We start from the raw sequence: 16,380 nt of genomic DNA on the forward strand, positions 1-16,380 counted from the left end.
TTCACTAGATGATGTAATGCGCCAATTGCTGGCACTTTACATTTGTTTTGTGCTCACATACTGTATTTTAATATAATATATAGCTGAATGTCTAATAAAGCTGTTCTCATTTACATTTTTTTTTCTCAGATAATGGAACGAGTATGGTATAGTGACTGACTAAATGTTAACCAGTAGTCCAAAAGTTGATTTACCGCAAGTCGCTTTTTTGAAAAAGGAAAAAAAGTCACTAAAGGAGTGTGAAAAGTTTGCTCAATTGGCAACTGCTTTTTATAAGCACCAAGTGGCCTTACAAATTTTTATCAGATAGCAATACTAAACAAACAAAAAATCTATCAATATAAAATAACATTGACAAAATCATAATGTTTGTCTATAACTAACATGTTGTCATTTTAACCTTTAAACTTTTTGATTACTCTCTCAAGTTAAAGTGCATTTAAAAACATAGTAAGCCACAGACAAAACACTCATTCACCTTCTCCCCTTCTACCCTGCCTATCAACCCTTTAAACTGTATTATGCCTAATCTTCATGCAGCTTTTAAGAGTAAAGCGTCATTAAACACCATATACCGATGGTTTCGAAACTGCGCAATACAGCTCAATCCGTAGCCACAGCGGTGTGCTTCACCCAAAAGCCTGCACAAAAATAAAAAAGGCAAAATAACAAATCAATGCCAGTCTTTGCTAATACCTACTGGGGAAAATTTAATAAGGGTTCATCTGTACCTTAATAAAAATGCACTTACCTTCAATGACTACTACCTTTGAACTCACAGGACATTTCCAAACATAATCTAAACAAAGATTTACGTGCATCTCCAAAATAATGCGAATAAACAAGGATTAACTTCTTTTTCAGATTATCATCCAACAGAGCACCTAATACACCAAATGAGCTAAACAATATCTAAATCTTTATCAAAAGAACGTTACAATTCTATTCTTAGATCGCAACAAAGTAATGGAGATGCCACACAACCGCTGCATAAACAATAAGATTTATTTAACTAAAGTAAGAAACATGACATGTCAAGTGATGAGTGTAATTATTAGTCGGCATGTCAGCATGTAAATGTAAGTCGCAAGTTCAAGTGACATCAGTCCAACCAAACATAAACAACTAAAGGTCCAAATCAAAACATCTTAATAGGGGAAGATGGATCAAATGAGAACCCCTATGCTGCTGTTGTCTCCCGTATCCCACACATCCCGTCAGCTCTCCCGTAGCCTCATGAGCAGCAACAACACCAGCGAATAACTTAAAAGATTTGCTTAAAAGAACCAAAATGTAAGAGTCATAAATTTAAAAAACAGACTATACTGGTTGTGTGGTATATTTTTGATTCATTAAAAAGAACCAATTCACAAGAGTCATTGGTTCCTAAATCCGACTTCACTGGTTGTACTGAGTTTTCATTCAGGAGAGAGACTGCAGTCAGTGATGTTTAAAAACATAAATTGAACCGATACAGAATAAGTTTCCCCAGGTTTGGCCAGGTTTTAGACTGAAATACAATGTAGAAAAAAACAGCAGACAACTATCATGTGGCTTCTTTTTCACTGATAGATCGGCCGGTCACCATTTATAACATGCTAGAAATACAGAACAATTCATGACATTAAATATATATCATTGATACAACGCTATACTGGTTGTTTGGCTTAGCATGAGGGAAAACAAATCCCTGTTAATAGTTAACCATTGAGATTTCCAAATCAGTGGCCATTCAGGGAAAGAAAGGCATGCCTGAATGTTGTTCAGTGGATTTCCTTTTTAATTGCTCCCTTGCTGACTAGGATAATGAGTAATGAACAAACTATCCATTTTAATAGTACATGGTATTAAGATAAAATGGTCTGTTGATAAACCCTCCAAGAATTACGTTAGGATAAGTATGGCTTAATGAACAAGGACATTTTGCTGAAAAATACTCTTATATATTATTACTCTTATAATAATAATGTTTTGCTACAACAGAGTCCATTAAAACTAACCTACATCATAGAGGAAGTTTTTACCAAAAGACTTGAGTCCTGTGACATGGGAATAAGCAAGACATTAACATGTCTGGTCCCAAATCCCCTATAAGAAATGATCAAGGGAAGAAGAAGAAAAAATTAATTTGAGGCTCCCATTTTTGGGGGTGGGGTGCGTGAAGTCCAAAATTGGTTCTGCCAGAAAGGTCTAAATATCCCAGTGCGGCACATGCAGTTTTGTGAGGCTATTACAAAATGTGACTGACACTGCAGGTTCTCTTCTTCACATTAAAAATGAAGTTATGTCTTTAATTATTGACTGTGCTGATCAGTCAAGTTTTAAACATACAGTGTTGGGTGCAACTCATTATTAATTAATTACTGTAATTTAATTACTTTTCACTTGAAAAGGTAAAGTAAGGGATTACTCTTAATTTTTCTGTAATTTAATTACAGTTACTTCTGATCTAAGTGCATTAAATACTGTATAGACTATAAAACAATAGTGGATTTAACGCCAAAATTGTATTTCTAATGTTAAAACATAAATATTTAATGTAACCTTCTCCCTTTAAATATTTTGGTCAGTTCAAGAATAATTTATACAATTTATACATTTATACAATTAATGTATTTATGAAGGGAAAGAATTAAAAGTGGTTTCACTTCTATCCTTGCATTGTTCCACTGTGAAGGTTGATGGGATTTAGGGAGTAATTTGTAACAAGCAATGCAATACTTTTTAGAGAGAGTAATTAGTACAGTAATCTAATTACTCTGTTAAAGATGTAATTAGTAGCTAGTAATTAATTACATTTTAGAGTAAATTACCCGACGCTGATAACATACTAGCAGGTTGACATATTAGCTGCCAAAAATGTCAAGTCAATCAATTAGTAAAAACACTAATTAAAATGAAGCCAAATCAAACATTGTTCCATTTATACTTTTTAGTTGATTACCGAATGTATAAAATGTATCAAAACAAGAACTTTGTTTCGGACCTTGGTGCGGACTTTCAGGTGTGAAAAAAGTCAACAATGTTCAAAAGGGACGGTCAAAATAAAGTGTTACCAAAAATTGTATTCAAATAGTGAATGGGTTATAACAGAAAGTGAGCAAAGTGTGTTTGAAAACAGGCGCCTAATAGCTGTGACGGTCGTGAGATGAAAAAGGAGAGTGAAATTGGCTTACTGTCTTTATACAGTAAGCAAAACTTTTAAGATTATTGTCATATACACAATATTCCCTAATTTTATACAATCAGGAAAGTTTTCACAATAATATCGCATATATATATATATATATATATATATATATATATATATATATATATATATATATATATATATATATATATATATATATATATATATATATAATTTATGTATGTATACTGTATATGTATCGCCCCGGCCCTACATTGAAGCATAATTGATTTTTGCGTTTATTTAGCCCTGATCGAGTGCCATCACAGTTCAAACCCTAGTCGGTTCCATGGGGGTCGTACCTTAATAGCGGTGGAGGCGATCTGGAGGTGATGGAGCTTCCGGAGTGTGCTGTCTCTGTCGATGAAATAGGATGCAGCCAGTTGGTGGAGGGCTTCGAGGGTCAGCGAACCAGCTGTAGCGTTGGAGGCACCGCCATTCTGCTGACCTCTGCTAAGCTTGCTTTTGTCCACGAAAATGGTCAAGGACTCCTCGCCTGATCAAAAGCCAGACAGAAATGATCATCTCAGCTGGAGAAACTAATCAACCCTAATCATCTACAGCATGAGCTCGGCTCGCCTCAGCCCATCGGGGGCCCACAAAGCCATGGAGCTCTTCCCCATCTGATGCGTCAGCTCTCATTACACGCATGGTACAGATGAGAGTATCCTTCATCTCTGAGAGGGATCCAATGAAAATCAATTGACTCAGCTGGTGGGTTTGTTTGGAGAGAATAAACGCCTAAGAAAAAATGGTGGAGTCAAAATGTGTCCTGTGGAGCATTAGCCAGACCTTCAATGGATCCCCACTTTCACCCTCAGTCATGGTATAAAAGCGGTTTATTTATGGAGCGAGATGTTGACGAATGAGAATGTCTCTTTTGAAGAGGTGCGTACTGTAAACAATCTCTCGGTAGGCAAGGTATAAAAGACTGTGCAGAACTAAAGCACTACTACTCTGTAGTATATCTACAATTGAAGATGAGTTTGAAGAGGGATAAACACAAGCAAAACAAACAGGGATGTACCTTTCCACACTCTTCATCTTGCCTCTGGAAACTGACAAGGCAGTAATATATTTTACTTTGGCAATAATGTTTTTTTGTACATCAGAACAAAAAACATAAAAAAAGGAAGATGCCTAGTTATATATAGGGGAACCGATTAGACATTCAAACATTGGTAAATACTCCTCCAGAACTTTTTGAGGTCAATTTACTCAAGAGCATCTCTACATACGCCAAGGGCAGTGGTGGACAGTAACAAAGTTTTCACTTCTTTACTGTAGCTACTACTTAAGTACATTTTTCAATTATATGTACTTTACCAGAGTATTTTTATTTTAAGGAACTTTTACTTTGCTACATTCCAAAGAATAAATTCATACTTTTCTTGATGATCAATATGATGTACTTGCATACATAATGTGTATCTGCATCCACCAATTTTCCTTAATGACTAGTGTTGGCTACTTGACAATTCATAATAATTCATGATGTCAGGCCCAGCAACCCCACCACCCCAAGGTATTTTTAGCAGTAGGATTATAGAAATTATTTACATATATAAAATTTGATTAGTACTTTTTACATTTAATACTTAAGTACATTAAAAATCAAGTACTTTTGTACTTTTACTCAAGTAAAATTGAAATTGAGTACTTAGTACTTTCACTGGAGTAATATTTTATGCTGGTAACTACTCAAGTACTCAATTTGTGTACTTCGTCCACCACTGGTCAAGGGTGATTTTTTTGTTGTTGTTGTCAAATCTATGGTTCCATGCATACCTGGCATTAATACGCATTTTCTGTGATTGAATCACAATCAGCAGACTTATCCATATCCACATCCAAAAGCCAGATGAAAGACGGATTGTGAATCATTGTGATTCACAATGATTGTGGATCATTGTTAATGCATTTGGAAATCTTCTGGATTGGATCAATTTACTGAAAATGAAGGTGTAAACGCAAATGCATTTTCATTATCCTCAAGCAGAGATGAAAGTAGTATGTGATGAGGTCATGGTAGAAAAAAAAAAACATAAATCATTTTCACATTCAAGCACTCACTCAACAATTTCCAATTATTTATTGAATTATTTCACCGAATTACACCTGTAATCTCCTTTTTCTTTACTTCAAACCCCTAACATCAAACTTCCTGAGAGATTTTGCAAAAAAGAAAATGCAAAAAATGAAAAAGGGTTATACTGTATGTCAATGTGTTAAAAACTTGGTAGACAAGTCTAAAAATTATGAAAATGATAAGTAAGAAACATTGTATCGCCAGGTGTAAAGGGAGCATTTATGGTTGTTATTATAGATGTAACTTCTATTACATTACATTAAAATGTGTGTTGCCAATTTTAGAATGGCTGAATTACCTATAACAGTAGCCTAAAACTTTTCCTATATGGCTATTTGGGTAACTAATAGCCTTTGTCAGAGGTTCTCAACATTTTTGACTCAAAGGCCTCCATATGTACAACGCAATATTAAAAGGCCACCCATTTTACAACAATATTAACTATAATTACAAATATTAACTGTAATATATTATTGACAGAAACTGGGGGAGTCAATATCGGTAAATGTATAGTTTACATCTTGATTGTTTTTTTAAGCATTTTAAATTGGCCTGTTTTAATATGATAATAATAATATTTTGATTTAAATTATTTTACATCATCCTGCAGCCTAATTGGAAGTTTGCTGAGGGCCCCGGTCCCCTAGTTGAAAACCACTGGCCTAGGTGACATCAGCCAAAAACCAAAGTCATTTCAGAGGCAGAGCAATGATTCAGCAAAATTACAAAAGTTTCAAAGACAAGTATTTTTCTTAGGAATAGCATGCACTGATGAATCAAGACCAGAACTGTGCTTTAATAATAATTAAAAAAGAAAAACAGGGTTAATTTTGAGTTAATTGTCTGACCCATTACATTAATTCAGGAACTTGAGTTATGTGTCACATTCATTAGAAAACACTAACCCCAGTGTTCAATAATGCATATGTCATGTCAACCTCTACTGGGACTATATAAAGATGACCTTGCAAACTCAAGCACAAGACAGGAATGAAAATCTATTTCGCAGGGACAATAACTAGCTAACATATAATAGAGTTTTCTTACCTCCCAGAGTGGCAGAGAGAAGGAAATGAGTCCCGTATTTCTTAATGATGGTGTCAGTAATTTTCTGCAGGCTTGGCCTTCTCCCCAGAAGTCTGATGTTATGGATAAAGTCGGGGTCAAAGGGCACGGCTACCCCATTGCCTTCTTGTCTCTCGGCAGCAAGGCTGTTGACCTTCCATCGGCCAAACTCCCTGTGAGTTCATAATCATTCACGTGAGATGTTGTACGAGTAATCTGCACGTCTCTCACATTAGTCATTACAGTCACATTCATGTCACCCTCTCACATGTTCGGCTTAATCTGGCTCTCCTCCACATCTGTTTGTTTGCTCTATTTCTATCCCATAAAGCTCTTTTAGGCTCAACAGTGAAGCCATGACTGTAGGTGGTATTTCATTGTTTAAGGCTTGAAGAGCCTCTGAGGGGAGCCAGGTGCACAATCTGAACACATTTTTTACAAAGCACTGAGGATGTAATCCCTTAAGATCCTCCTTTAAATTATGTTTGGTGCCTCTGCATTTCGAATTGTGCATATTAGTACTTTGAACAATCCTTCTTGTTGTTCAAGGTAAAGCTGTACTTGTTCAACTGCTCTAACCAAATACCAAGGTGGCACAGTGTGTTATAATGTTGGTTAATTTCCTTTTGGAACCATTATCTGATTACGCCCTCACACGGGATAACGGCAATCGCTTCCTCAACTAAAGGATGTCGACCAAAATGCATACTGTACACCCACTTAACTATGAAATAAGTGTTGGATGGAGAACTGAATCTACTTTCTCTCCATTTAAATAAGCTGGCATCTATTATTACGCCGCAAGAGCTATGTTTTCAAAGTTTAGTCATCTAATATTCTGTTCTAATCCGGTCGGACAGAATTTGTAGCGTTCCCTGAAGCTGGCATTCAGATCTTCAAACAAAGCATCCCACTCGTGCCTCACTAAAAGCTTTAGCAAACAATTGAGAGAGATTGTTACACTTTTCTTTTTGGGGGGGAAACACTTCTTAACTTTCTTTGTGTGTGGAAATGACACACTCATTGAAAGCATCACATTCCAACTTCGTGACATTTAATCTGTAAGAGGTGCAGTAAAGAATTTCACAGAGAGTGTGTTCTCTTTCAAAAGCTACCATCTATTCTGCGCAAAAGCGCTATGGGAAAACATCTTTGTTCGACTGGTTGTGAACACGTATGACAAATGCACCAAGCATTTGGCTTATATAACCTCTGATGATGCCACACGTGTTCACAACCGGTCAAAGATATTTTCCAATAGCGCTTTCCCACAGCATCTCGTTCCCCCTTTTCAGTTAAGTAACCCAACACTTTTTGCCTCATGGGAACATTTAATGTTTACATGCAAGTTATTATAATTATGCAAGGGGTCAAGTTTTGTTAGCATTTGCTCCCACTGGTGGATAAATGGCATTCAAAGTAGGGACATTTTATATTGTAAAGGCATTAACATTTATACTTGACAAAAATTCAAGCAATTCAGCATGAGCAAGATCCTAAAAAAGGGTTTAATAGTTTTAAGAAATATAACTTTTTTTATAAACTTGTAGCCAATGCAATTTTTACTGGTTGTACAAATAGGCAAAGTTGAAATGTGAATGTATGTAAATATATACTGTATATATAAGTTTGTTTGTTTTTGCACATTCACATTCCGACTTTGACTTTTAGATCAAAAGGTATAATATCATGAGCAGCATTCAGCAAGGATGCATTAAGTTGATCAAACATGACACTAAAAACATGTTACAAAAGCTTTATATTTCCTATAAATGCTGTTATTTTGAACTTTCTGTTCATCAAAGAATCTTGAAAACACAACTTTGGTTTCCACAAAACTATTAAGCAGTTTTGAACATTGATAATAATCAGAGAGCAGCAAATCATCATATTATAAAGATTTCTGAAGGATCATGTGACATTGAAGATGAGTAATGATGCTGAAAATTCAGCTTTGCATCATAGGAATAATACAAAACAGTTATTTTACATTGTAAGAATATCAGATATACATCCTTGCAGAGCATAAGAGACCATAATGACCCCAAACTCATCTGTATGAGTCTTTTCATGCATCACATATTGTATTGTAAAAGATAATTTAATATCGGTGTGTCAAATAACAGCAAATTAGATTTGTATCCAATAAGTTTCGCCTCATGGGAATATATCTCATGATTTATATACAAATGAAGTCACTGTTATCCAAGCAGTGAACAAATTGCATAGCAAGCAAAAAAGCCATGCCTCTTCTTAGGTTCTGCTAGACCACACCAATAGATCAATATTTATTATTTTCTCTCGTCCTATTTCCCGCATTCCCTATCTCCATTACAAGGTTATTAGTCTCCACACTGGAGAAAACACAGGAGGTTCCCCAACCTTGGTTGAAGAAATCTCTCTTTGGAGATTAGCAATTAAACCACAGCCCTCTGCACTAGTGACAGAGTTTAAAACTCATGGGAACCAATCCAATCACTCACATGAAGAGCCCTATCCAGAGAACAATCATGAAGGGAATGGAGGACGTCATTATCACCAATCAGCCCGACGAGGGATGGTGTAAGTATCAGATGAGGTGCCTGATGAGCACTTGCATTGAGCACCTAAGCCACTGATCACCACCGACAAACCAGAGAGGGCAAAACGCTCCTTTACTGGAGAGCTCTCTGAGAGCCTGCAGTGCAGACCTGAGGGCAACATGTAATCAAAAGCCACAAGCTATTTTGTAATCAGAAGCAGAAACCATTGGTGTAAATGAAGATGAGATCAAAAGGAAAATGATGCTAATAATAATCTGGAGTTCTGCTGCAGTGCTTCCTGAAAGCTGTGGAGGTGTTTATGCATTATTACTTATTGTTTGGAGATGGTATTTATTAGTGATTTCTGAGCGCTATGCTGAGTTTATGGCAATCGACTCGTTTTTTTTTTTTCAGCTGGGATGTTTTATGATTTGTTTGGTTATGTCTGAATTTAGTTTAAGGTAATATCTGAGCACATGAGAACAAATATACATCAGCAAACATTGTGAATGGTGTCACGCAACCACTCGACAAACTGCGTAATGGTTTACGTTGCTTTTTCGTATCATGAGAGAGAAAAAAATGGGAAGCACTTATCCACAAAGTCATGCTCGCATACTACAGGGCACTTTTGAGGAGGAACGTATCGCAGCATTTATCAGTTTGCGAGGTTATGGCATCAAATCTTTTGAAAAAAACTCAGACTTTTGTTTGAGGCACTTAAACAAGAAAAGAAAATCGCTAAGCAGACTTGTACATTCCATGTTATTTTCTGTGTTATATCTGTTAAATAATTATCATGTATTAGAATGTATGATTGTAAAGTCTACATGTTTTTCTGATAAACCTGCCTCTGAACAACTTGTAAAAAGGTGATTTGTGGTCGGTTGTTTTACATGTAAGTCAGACAGTTCTTGTTTAAGTGGGCAATTTTTGGCCAGAATATCCTGCGTGGTTTGGTGTGGGGGGAGAGCAAATCCCAGTTACTTAACCATGAGTTAATAATATATTTAGTACTTTTAGAACGAAAACACAGAACACACTTTCATTAGGAAACTTTTATCCTGCAGTACCAAAATGTCACTCTGGTACTTTAAAATGTTCCAATTAAATGAATGACAATCATGTAATTTTCTAGGCTACACTTTACAAAAGTTTCCATTTGTTAACATTAGTTACTGCATTAGCTAACATGAACTAACAAAGATAAATACTTCTAAAGCATTAATACATTTTAGATGTTATTTTAAACATTTACAAAAACATTATTAAAATCCAAAGTTGTGTCTGTTATTATTTAACGTACCTGAGCTAGAATTAACTAACAATGAACACTTGTGTTTTTACCACTAACGTAAAAAAAAATGAATCAATATAAAAAATGTATTGCTCATTGTTAATGTTAGTTAATCCAGATTTGTTTAATCTCTGAGCACTGGTTTTCCAAAACCACAATGTCAAAAATCACCATAAAAGACATTAGAAATGTAGTCCATTCTATATATGTGCCATTTGTTCTTAAGTTATATAACAGCTTTGTTCGAGGAACAGACAGTAATTGTGATGAATTGGATCAATTAAACTTATAATTTCCCCTTCTGGCATAACGCTCAAATTTCCCAGATTTAAAGTGCCCCTATTATGCCATTTTAAAAGTTCCTGATTTTGTTTAACAGGTCTCTTGCAATAGGTTTACAAGCCCCCAATGTAAAAAAAAAAAAACGCTTTCATTTTCTCATGGTATATATTGCAGCATCACCTCTTTTCTCACAGTGTCTGAAACGATTCAATAAAGGATTTGGTTTTTCTAAACCCTTACCCCTGAAATCCACTGGATCCGTCTACGGCGCGGAACGTCAGCGCCGTCAGCTGACGTTCCGCGCCGTAGACGGATCCAGTGGATTTTAGGGGTTACTTTCTGAGAGTCTTCTCTGCTCTGATTGGTCAGATGGCCCAGTCTGTTGCAGCGCATGTCGGAAACAAAACCATTACCATATCTGAATGTCAGCTCCGGACGCTTCCACAGCACTTGAAACCAGTGGCGGCTCATCTTGGGAGGCAAGAGAGGCACAGCCTCCCAAAATCTTGCGGTGAAAATGGGAGAAGACCGATTTAATGTTAATAAAATTCCCAGAATTTTCATATCTCAGAATGTGTATTTCTTGTTTTTATTCTCACCACTGTAAGTATAACCACCGCGCTCTTCCCCGAATGTGCCAATGAAATGACAGGCGTTTGGAAAACTGTGCTAATGCGAGTCTGAGGGAATAGAGAAAGGGAGGGGGAGGCAAATCCATCGGATCAGCCTCCCTTGGTATATCAACCAATCATCGATGAGACGTAAATTACGTGATATTAGTTTGAACTGCTACCGCTGATGTATCAACATGGAGAGTAGATATATTGAATATTTGATCGCAAACAAATTCCCCAAACTGTCATTAGACCAACAGCTACAAGTTAAAATTAAAAAAAGACTCCACACCAAGGGTTGGACAATAGGCTTCATTAAACGGCTGAACGTACTCTTTTAACACGGACAGAAAGATGGATTTTCATTGTCTTGCTGTACAGTATGTCATTTTCTTTAAATTTACTGTCAAAAAGTGACCAAAAAAGCCATTTTAAAACAGTTTAGGTGAGAAAAAAAATCCTTTGAAGGGGATCCGACCACTAGAATTGTGACCACAGTCTATTTTAATAACCACTAGCCACCATTGCTTGACACACAGTGATACAAACAGTAATGATGGTGTCGGTTTTACTGTTTCAATTCAAGCCTCAGTCTTCATCATTTGGAAGTACTGTATATGAAAAAATGTATTTGCTTTCACAGCGCAGAAAACAGAAAACTAAAGTTGAAATAATGAAATAATGGAAACATAGGGACATGGCTAGACGGCTATCTAAATATAATAACCCCATGACATTGAGTAATCAAAGAACTAATAACCCCAATGATTTGGGTAGAACTAAATTTGCTTTGCCAGTAACAGAGAAGGGAGGAGTTTGCTGAATTTGCACATATGAAGAATCAATCATTTTAGACAAAAATGACGTGAGGAGTAACATGTTACCTTTGCTATGTACCTATCCTATATAAACTGTTGAATTCTTTTTGCCGGTGGGATTCTCTGTGATTGATACGATGTGATTAAAGCAGATACAAAGGCATCGGATGGAGTCTAATTATTGCTGCGCAGCAGGCTAGACACTATTTTACTTCTATTCTCAAGTAATAGTGTTTAGTGGAGCACTAGAGACCTTATTCCCAATTGGTAGCATTAGAAAGGGACGAGACGTCAACTCGAACAGGTATCGAAGTACGCCTAGTAGAGTATTTATAGATGTCTGTGGCACCTGGAATAACTTAAGTCAGGTGCGTTGGGTAATTTCTACCACAATGGTCTTATACATAACCTACGTAGGTTTTTGCAGGAAGTAAGAATGGAATTACTGATGACTCTTTTCAGGCAATTCAGAATCTGTTATTTACTTTGGGAGACAATAACCCATTTATCGTGCACTTTCATCTTTAAAACTTCTACATGCACAAACAGCTATATTACACAATACAGGGAAGGAAGTCTCAGCCTCAGACGTCACGCACACAAAGTGTTGGGTGAGGGTTTGATGCATATGACACACTTAACTGGAAACACTTCAGGATTTTCAAAGTCGTCATCTGATTGGTTGAACGTGTGTGTCGCGTTCTTAATGGCCCGTATGAAAACAAAGCCGTCGTGACCCCCTCGTGGAATTGTTTACAACTGTGACAATGAGTGCAAACGAAGGTAAACTAAACGCTGGATTTTCAAAAGTATGTGAAGTTTGAGGCTCCATTGTTGAAGTAAACTTGCACAACAATATTGAATGAATAATTTATTAAATGCACGCTGGTCTGTTATTGTAGGGACATCGACGTTAGATTTTTATGCCTCTAAACATGACGCAGAACAAAATGAACTGTGATTAGTTGCATTACATATCAGTCAAACATCTTCTTAGGAGGTCCTTGACCAATGAAAGCTCCTATATAGTGCAGTCCTTCTATTATACATCTGAAGGACTGGCTATGCGAGACTATATGAAATGTAGGTAATATCTGAAAAAGCACAAGAGAGGGGCACTTTAAAATTTCAAAGAAGTGTTACGACAGATTTGACGTCTTGTGAACCCTTGTGACATACCAATGTGTCTTTTTGAATGATTGACTGGCTATGGATGGGATGAATATCAATGAAAAAAAAAACTTAGATTTTTTTCAGGCGCCAACACAAATTTATTGCAGGCATTCACATCACTAGGATTTTGCCTGGCAAATAAGAAATTTAGCTACAAACCAACTGAAGTCATCAATGTTAATTAATTATTTATAGAGCTGAATATGAATATGATATGAAGATAAACAATTTTTTTTTTAGTGAACAGAATCAAAAGATTCTGGTTACCTGTGGCCTCGAGTTTACGACGAATCAGTCATGCTGATATTCAGAACAGAAACACAAGTCCGGGTTAAATATACACTAAGAGGGGGTTAAAGGGCAAACCTTATGAGTTTAGAATCTGACCCTGACTTCATACACTTTGGCGACAGTTCACATAACCAAATGAGAGTTACCTCAAAATTAATTATTTCACATTAGGCTACTGTAGGCTATTTCAGAGATGTCGTACCTGTATATTTTGTATCTGGTTGTGAAGCCGTGTTGGTATCGCTCGGTGAACTCAATGAATTCCTGAGAGCGGTGGAAAGGACCTTTATCCGACAGCAGCCATCCGAGCGGCTCCACGGAGCCCACATACACAGCCAGAGACACGAGCACACAAGCCCAGCGGAGAGAGATCACCATCCCCTCCCATAAGAGCATCAGGTCAGGCGGTCTAGGACCAACACTCCGAGCCCACATCCTTCAGCCATACATGCTTCCTCCTCTCAAATCCCCTTTGTGTCCTGCAACTCAGAATCATAGATGTTTTCAAAGCGCGCTCTCAAGTTAACATCACCATCACACAGATTTCGGAAAGAGTGGCACTACCTGACATGAGTTACACTTCGGGTATCCGAGACACAGAACAACACTTGGAAATCCTCCGAGCAACTGTTGGCAATGGAAATCAATCCTTTCGGAAGAGGTCTAAATTATCTCGATAAATTGTTTTCTCATATCAGTTGAAAGCAGTAGCGCGTGCCTCCACAAATCCCCGCTTGCACGCAATGGAAGAAGTTGACGCACGTCTGAAAATGCTCAACTGAAACCGCTTTTCGCAGGAATAAAAAGTGAAATTTCTTTAGATCCTTCTGTTCTCTCGGGGGTAGCAGGTGCTCTCTCTCTCTCTCTCTCTCTCTCTCTCTCTCTCTCTCTCTCTCTCTCTCTCTCTCTCTCTCTCTCTCGTCAGCTGTTAAATGGGATGGAGCATGAATGCTTGTTTCACACTTTCACACTGAGCAATACATATAAAGCATAACTCTTTTGCCCCCACCCTTTTTCTATTCCTCTCTCCCTGCATGCCCCTCCTTCTGCGCATCCATTTCTTTTTTTTGTTGTTGGAGAATGTGCCCTGAAAATTTTTTTTATATTGATGTGGTTATATTTCCTCCAAGTTACAGAACTTAAAAAGGTAAGTCACCTGCTTTGGCCAATGTTGCTTATTGTATCAGGTGTTACATAGTCTTTATGTTCAGTTTGAGGTTTGAGAGGCATCAGCTATTTAAATAGCTCAAAAACATTCATGCAAATGCATTCCATCCTTCTTCACAGTATACTCTCTCAAGAGGCTTCACTTTTCAGCACTGTGAGTATAAAGCATTAATTACAATTTCAAAATTTGGTTTGTTAAGATAGGAGGTAGAAGAACAGTTTCATATTCACAAAGAGACTAAATCAATCATGCATGGGATATCTGTAAAGTGCTGGAATATCATCATCCTATTTTAGTGCTTATATTGCTTCCGAACATGTTATGCTCTTTAGATACAGAGTTACCATATATCTTCTGGTATTTATTAATATTTTAAGTGATGGCAAAAGAATGAGACCAGTAAGAATTATTCTATTTTGCATTTTTTTCTGATTTAATAGGCCTGAATTCTTTTATTACAAATTATATTATCAGCATAACAAATTGAAAAATGTCAGAAATTGTATGTATGTCCCCTTTCGTTTTAATAACATCAGCACTTAATTTGCAGGAACTCCACACGTTTGTGTAAAAGCTGATGTTCATGTTCTCCAGCATGACTGCATGACTGAAAGAGCATCATGAGTGTTTGTATAAATGAGTCGGAAAATTGATGCTACAGAAAATGTGAGTGTTGACAGATAGAGCTGACAAAATAGCCACATTTTGCTTTTCACACTTGCATCAAATGTAGTATCCAATTAGTATGTTGTTGACCTGACAGAAATATGGAAAGAGCACTTAAATATCTGATGTTATTATCAATTTTGAAACCGTTGTGCTGCCTAATGTTTTTTTAAAAACCATGATACTTTTTTTCTTGGATTCTTTGATGAATATAAAAACAGGATTTAATTAAGAAAATAAATATTTGGTAACATTATAAATGACTTAACTGTCACTTGAAAGCATCCTTGCTGATCTGACCCCAACTTTTCAACGGTAGTGCTCAGAAATAATGGTTTGAGGTGGTTCAGATGGAATGTGCTCATGTAAAGTCATCGTTTAAACTAAATATTGCAGATGTGGAAATGTGGAAAATATGCATTTTTAAAAATAATTGGAGGTAAAGTTGTGGGTCATGTTTTTATCCAATTTCAGTAGAATCAGTGAACTATTAGCTGTGTGTGACCTAAATCTCCAACCAATTACAAAAGCAATTACAACATTAATTAAAGTGAAATTAAAAATACTCTAGACACTTCTCCACTAACACCTTAAAAGTGACCTCTGCTTTTGGGAAAGTTGCTTGCATTTAATCTTTACAGGCAATTCATTACCCCCAAGCTTTCGAAGATAATTTCAGATGTAATAAAAGTCTGTCAGCAGAGACAGAACATCAAATGTTTGCGGTGTGTCTCTGACATTATTTCTGTGAGGAGCAGAGTTGAGGAGGGGAAATGAGTTTCCCTTGAGGCTAAAGACTGTTATAGTTTCTAGTGTTCCGGGCCTTTGTTGACTGTTTACACAGTAATTGAAATGTTCCTAAACCTTTGCCCTGCTTTACTCTTCCCCTTTTCCCTGTTTCCCATTCCCTATGTCTGTTCATTTCACTCTCTGTTGCTCACTTTACCCTCTACTCCCTGCTCCTTCCCGACGCTTTGTTGCTCAGCTTTCTTTGGTTGTTTTCCTCGTGCTGCCAGCAGAGCTGAGGGATTCAGGCACTGTAGCTTATTTGTGTGGTAATCATCTCCTGCACCTCAGTAGCACAGCTGGCACAGATGAACCGGTCGCAGAGGTATATGTCCTCCATTATGGAAGGAAGGAAGTATCCCCCTCCCCCACTTTTAAACCAAACGAAAGAATGTGGAGATGAGTGTATCTATCTATCT

General features: G+C 36.8%; 1 protein-coding gene across 1 annotated transcript in view; it reads right to left on the minus strand.

Moving 5' to 3' along the window:
* Nucleotides 1–14,526, minus strand: part of brinp3b (bone morphogenetic protein/retinoic acid inducible neural-specific 3b) — a 31,820-nt gene extending 17,294 nt beyond the window's left edge. Inside the window, exons 1-4 of the mRNA XM_077219579.1 lie at nucleotides 13,906–14,526; nucleotides 13,544–13,820; nucleotides 6,327–6,517; nucleotides 3,493–3,686 (exon numbers count right to left, since the gene is read on the minus strand). Coding sequence (XP_077075694.1) covers nucleotides 3,493–3,686; nucleotides 6,327–6,517; nucleotides 13,544–13,776 — 618 coding nt within the window. The 5' untranslated portion in view covers nucleotides 13,777–13,820; nucleotides 13,906–14,526. The remainder of the gene's footprint in view (nucleotides 1–3,492; nucleotides 3,687–6,326; nucleotides 6,518–13,543; nucleotides 13,821–13,905) is intronic.
* Nucleotides 14,527–16,380: the final 1,854 nt, after the last annotated feature.

This window comes from Siphateles boraxobius, unplaced genomic scaffold, assembly GCF_051911475.1.
Source record: "Siphateles boraxobius isolate OS27281-9 unplaced genomic scaffold, OSU_SipBor_1 1, whole genome shotgun sequence".
In the NCBI taxonomy this organism is placed as follows: domain Eukaryota; kingdom Metazoa; phylum Chordata; class Actinopteri; order Cypriniformes; family Leuciscidae; genus Siphateles; species Siphateles boraxobius.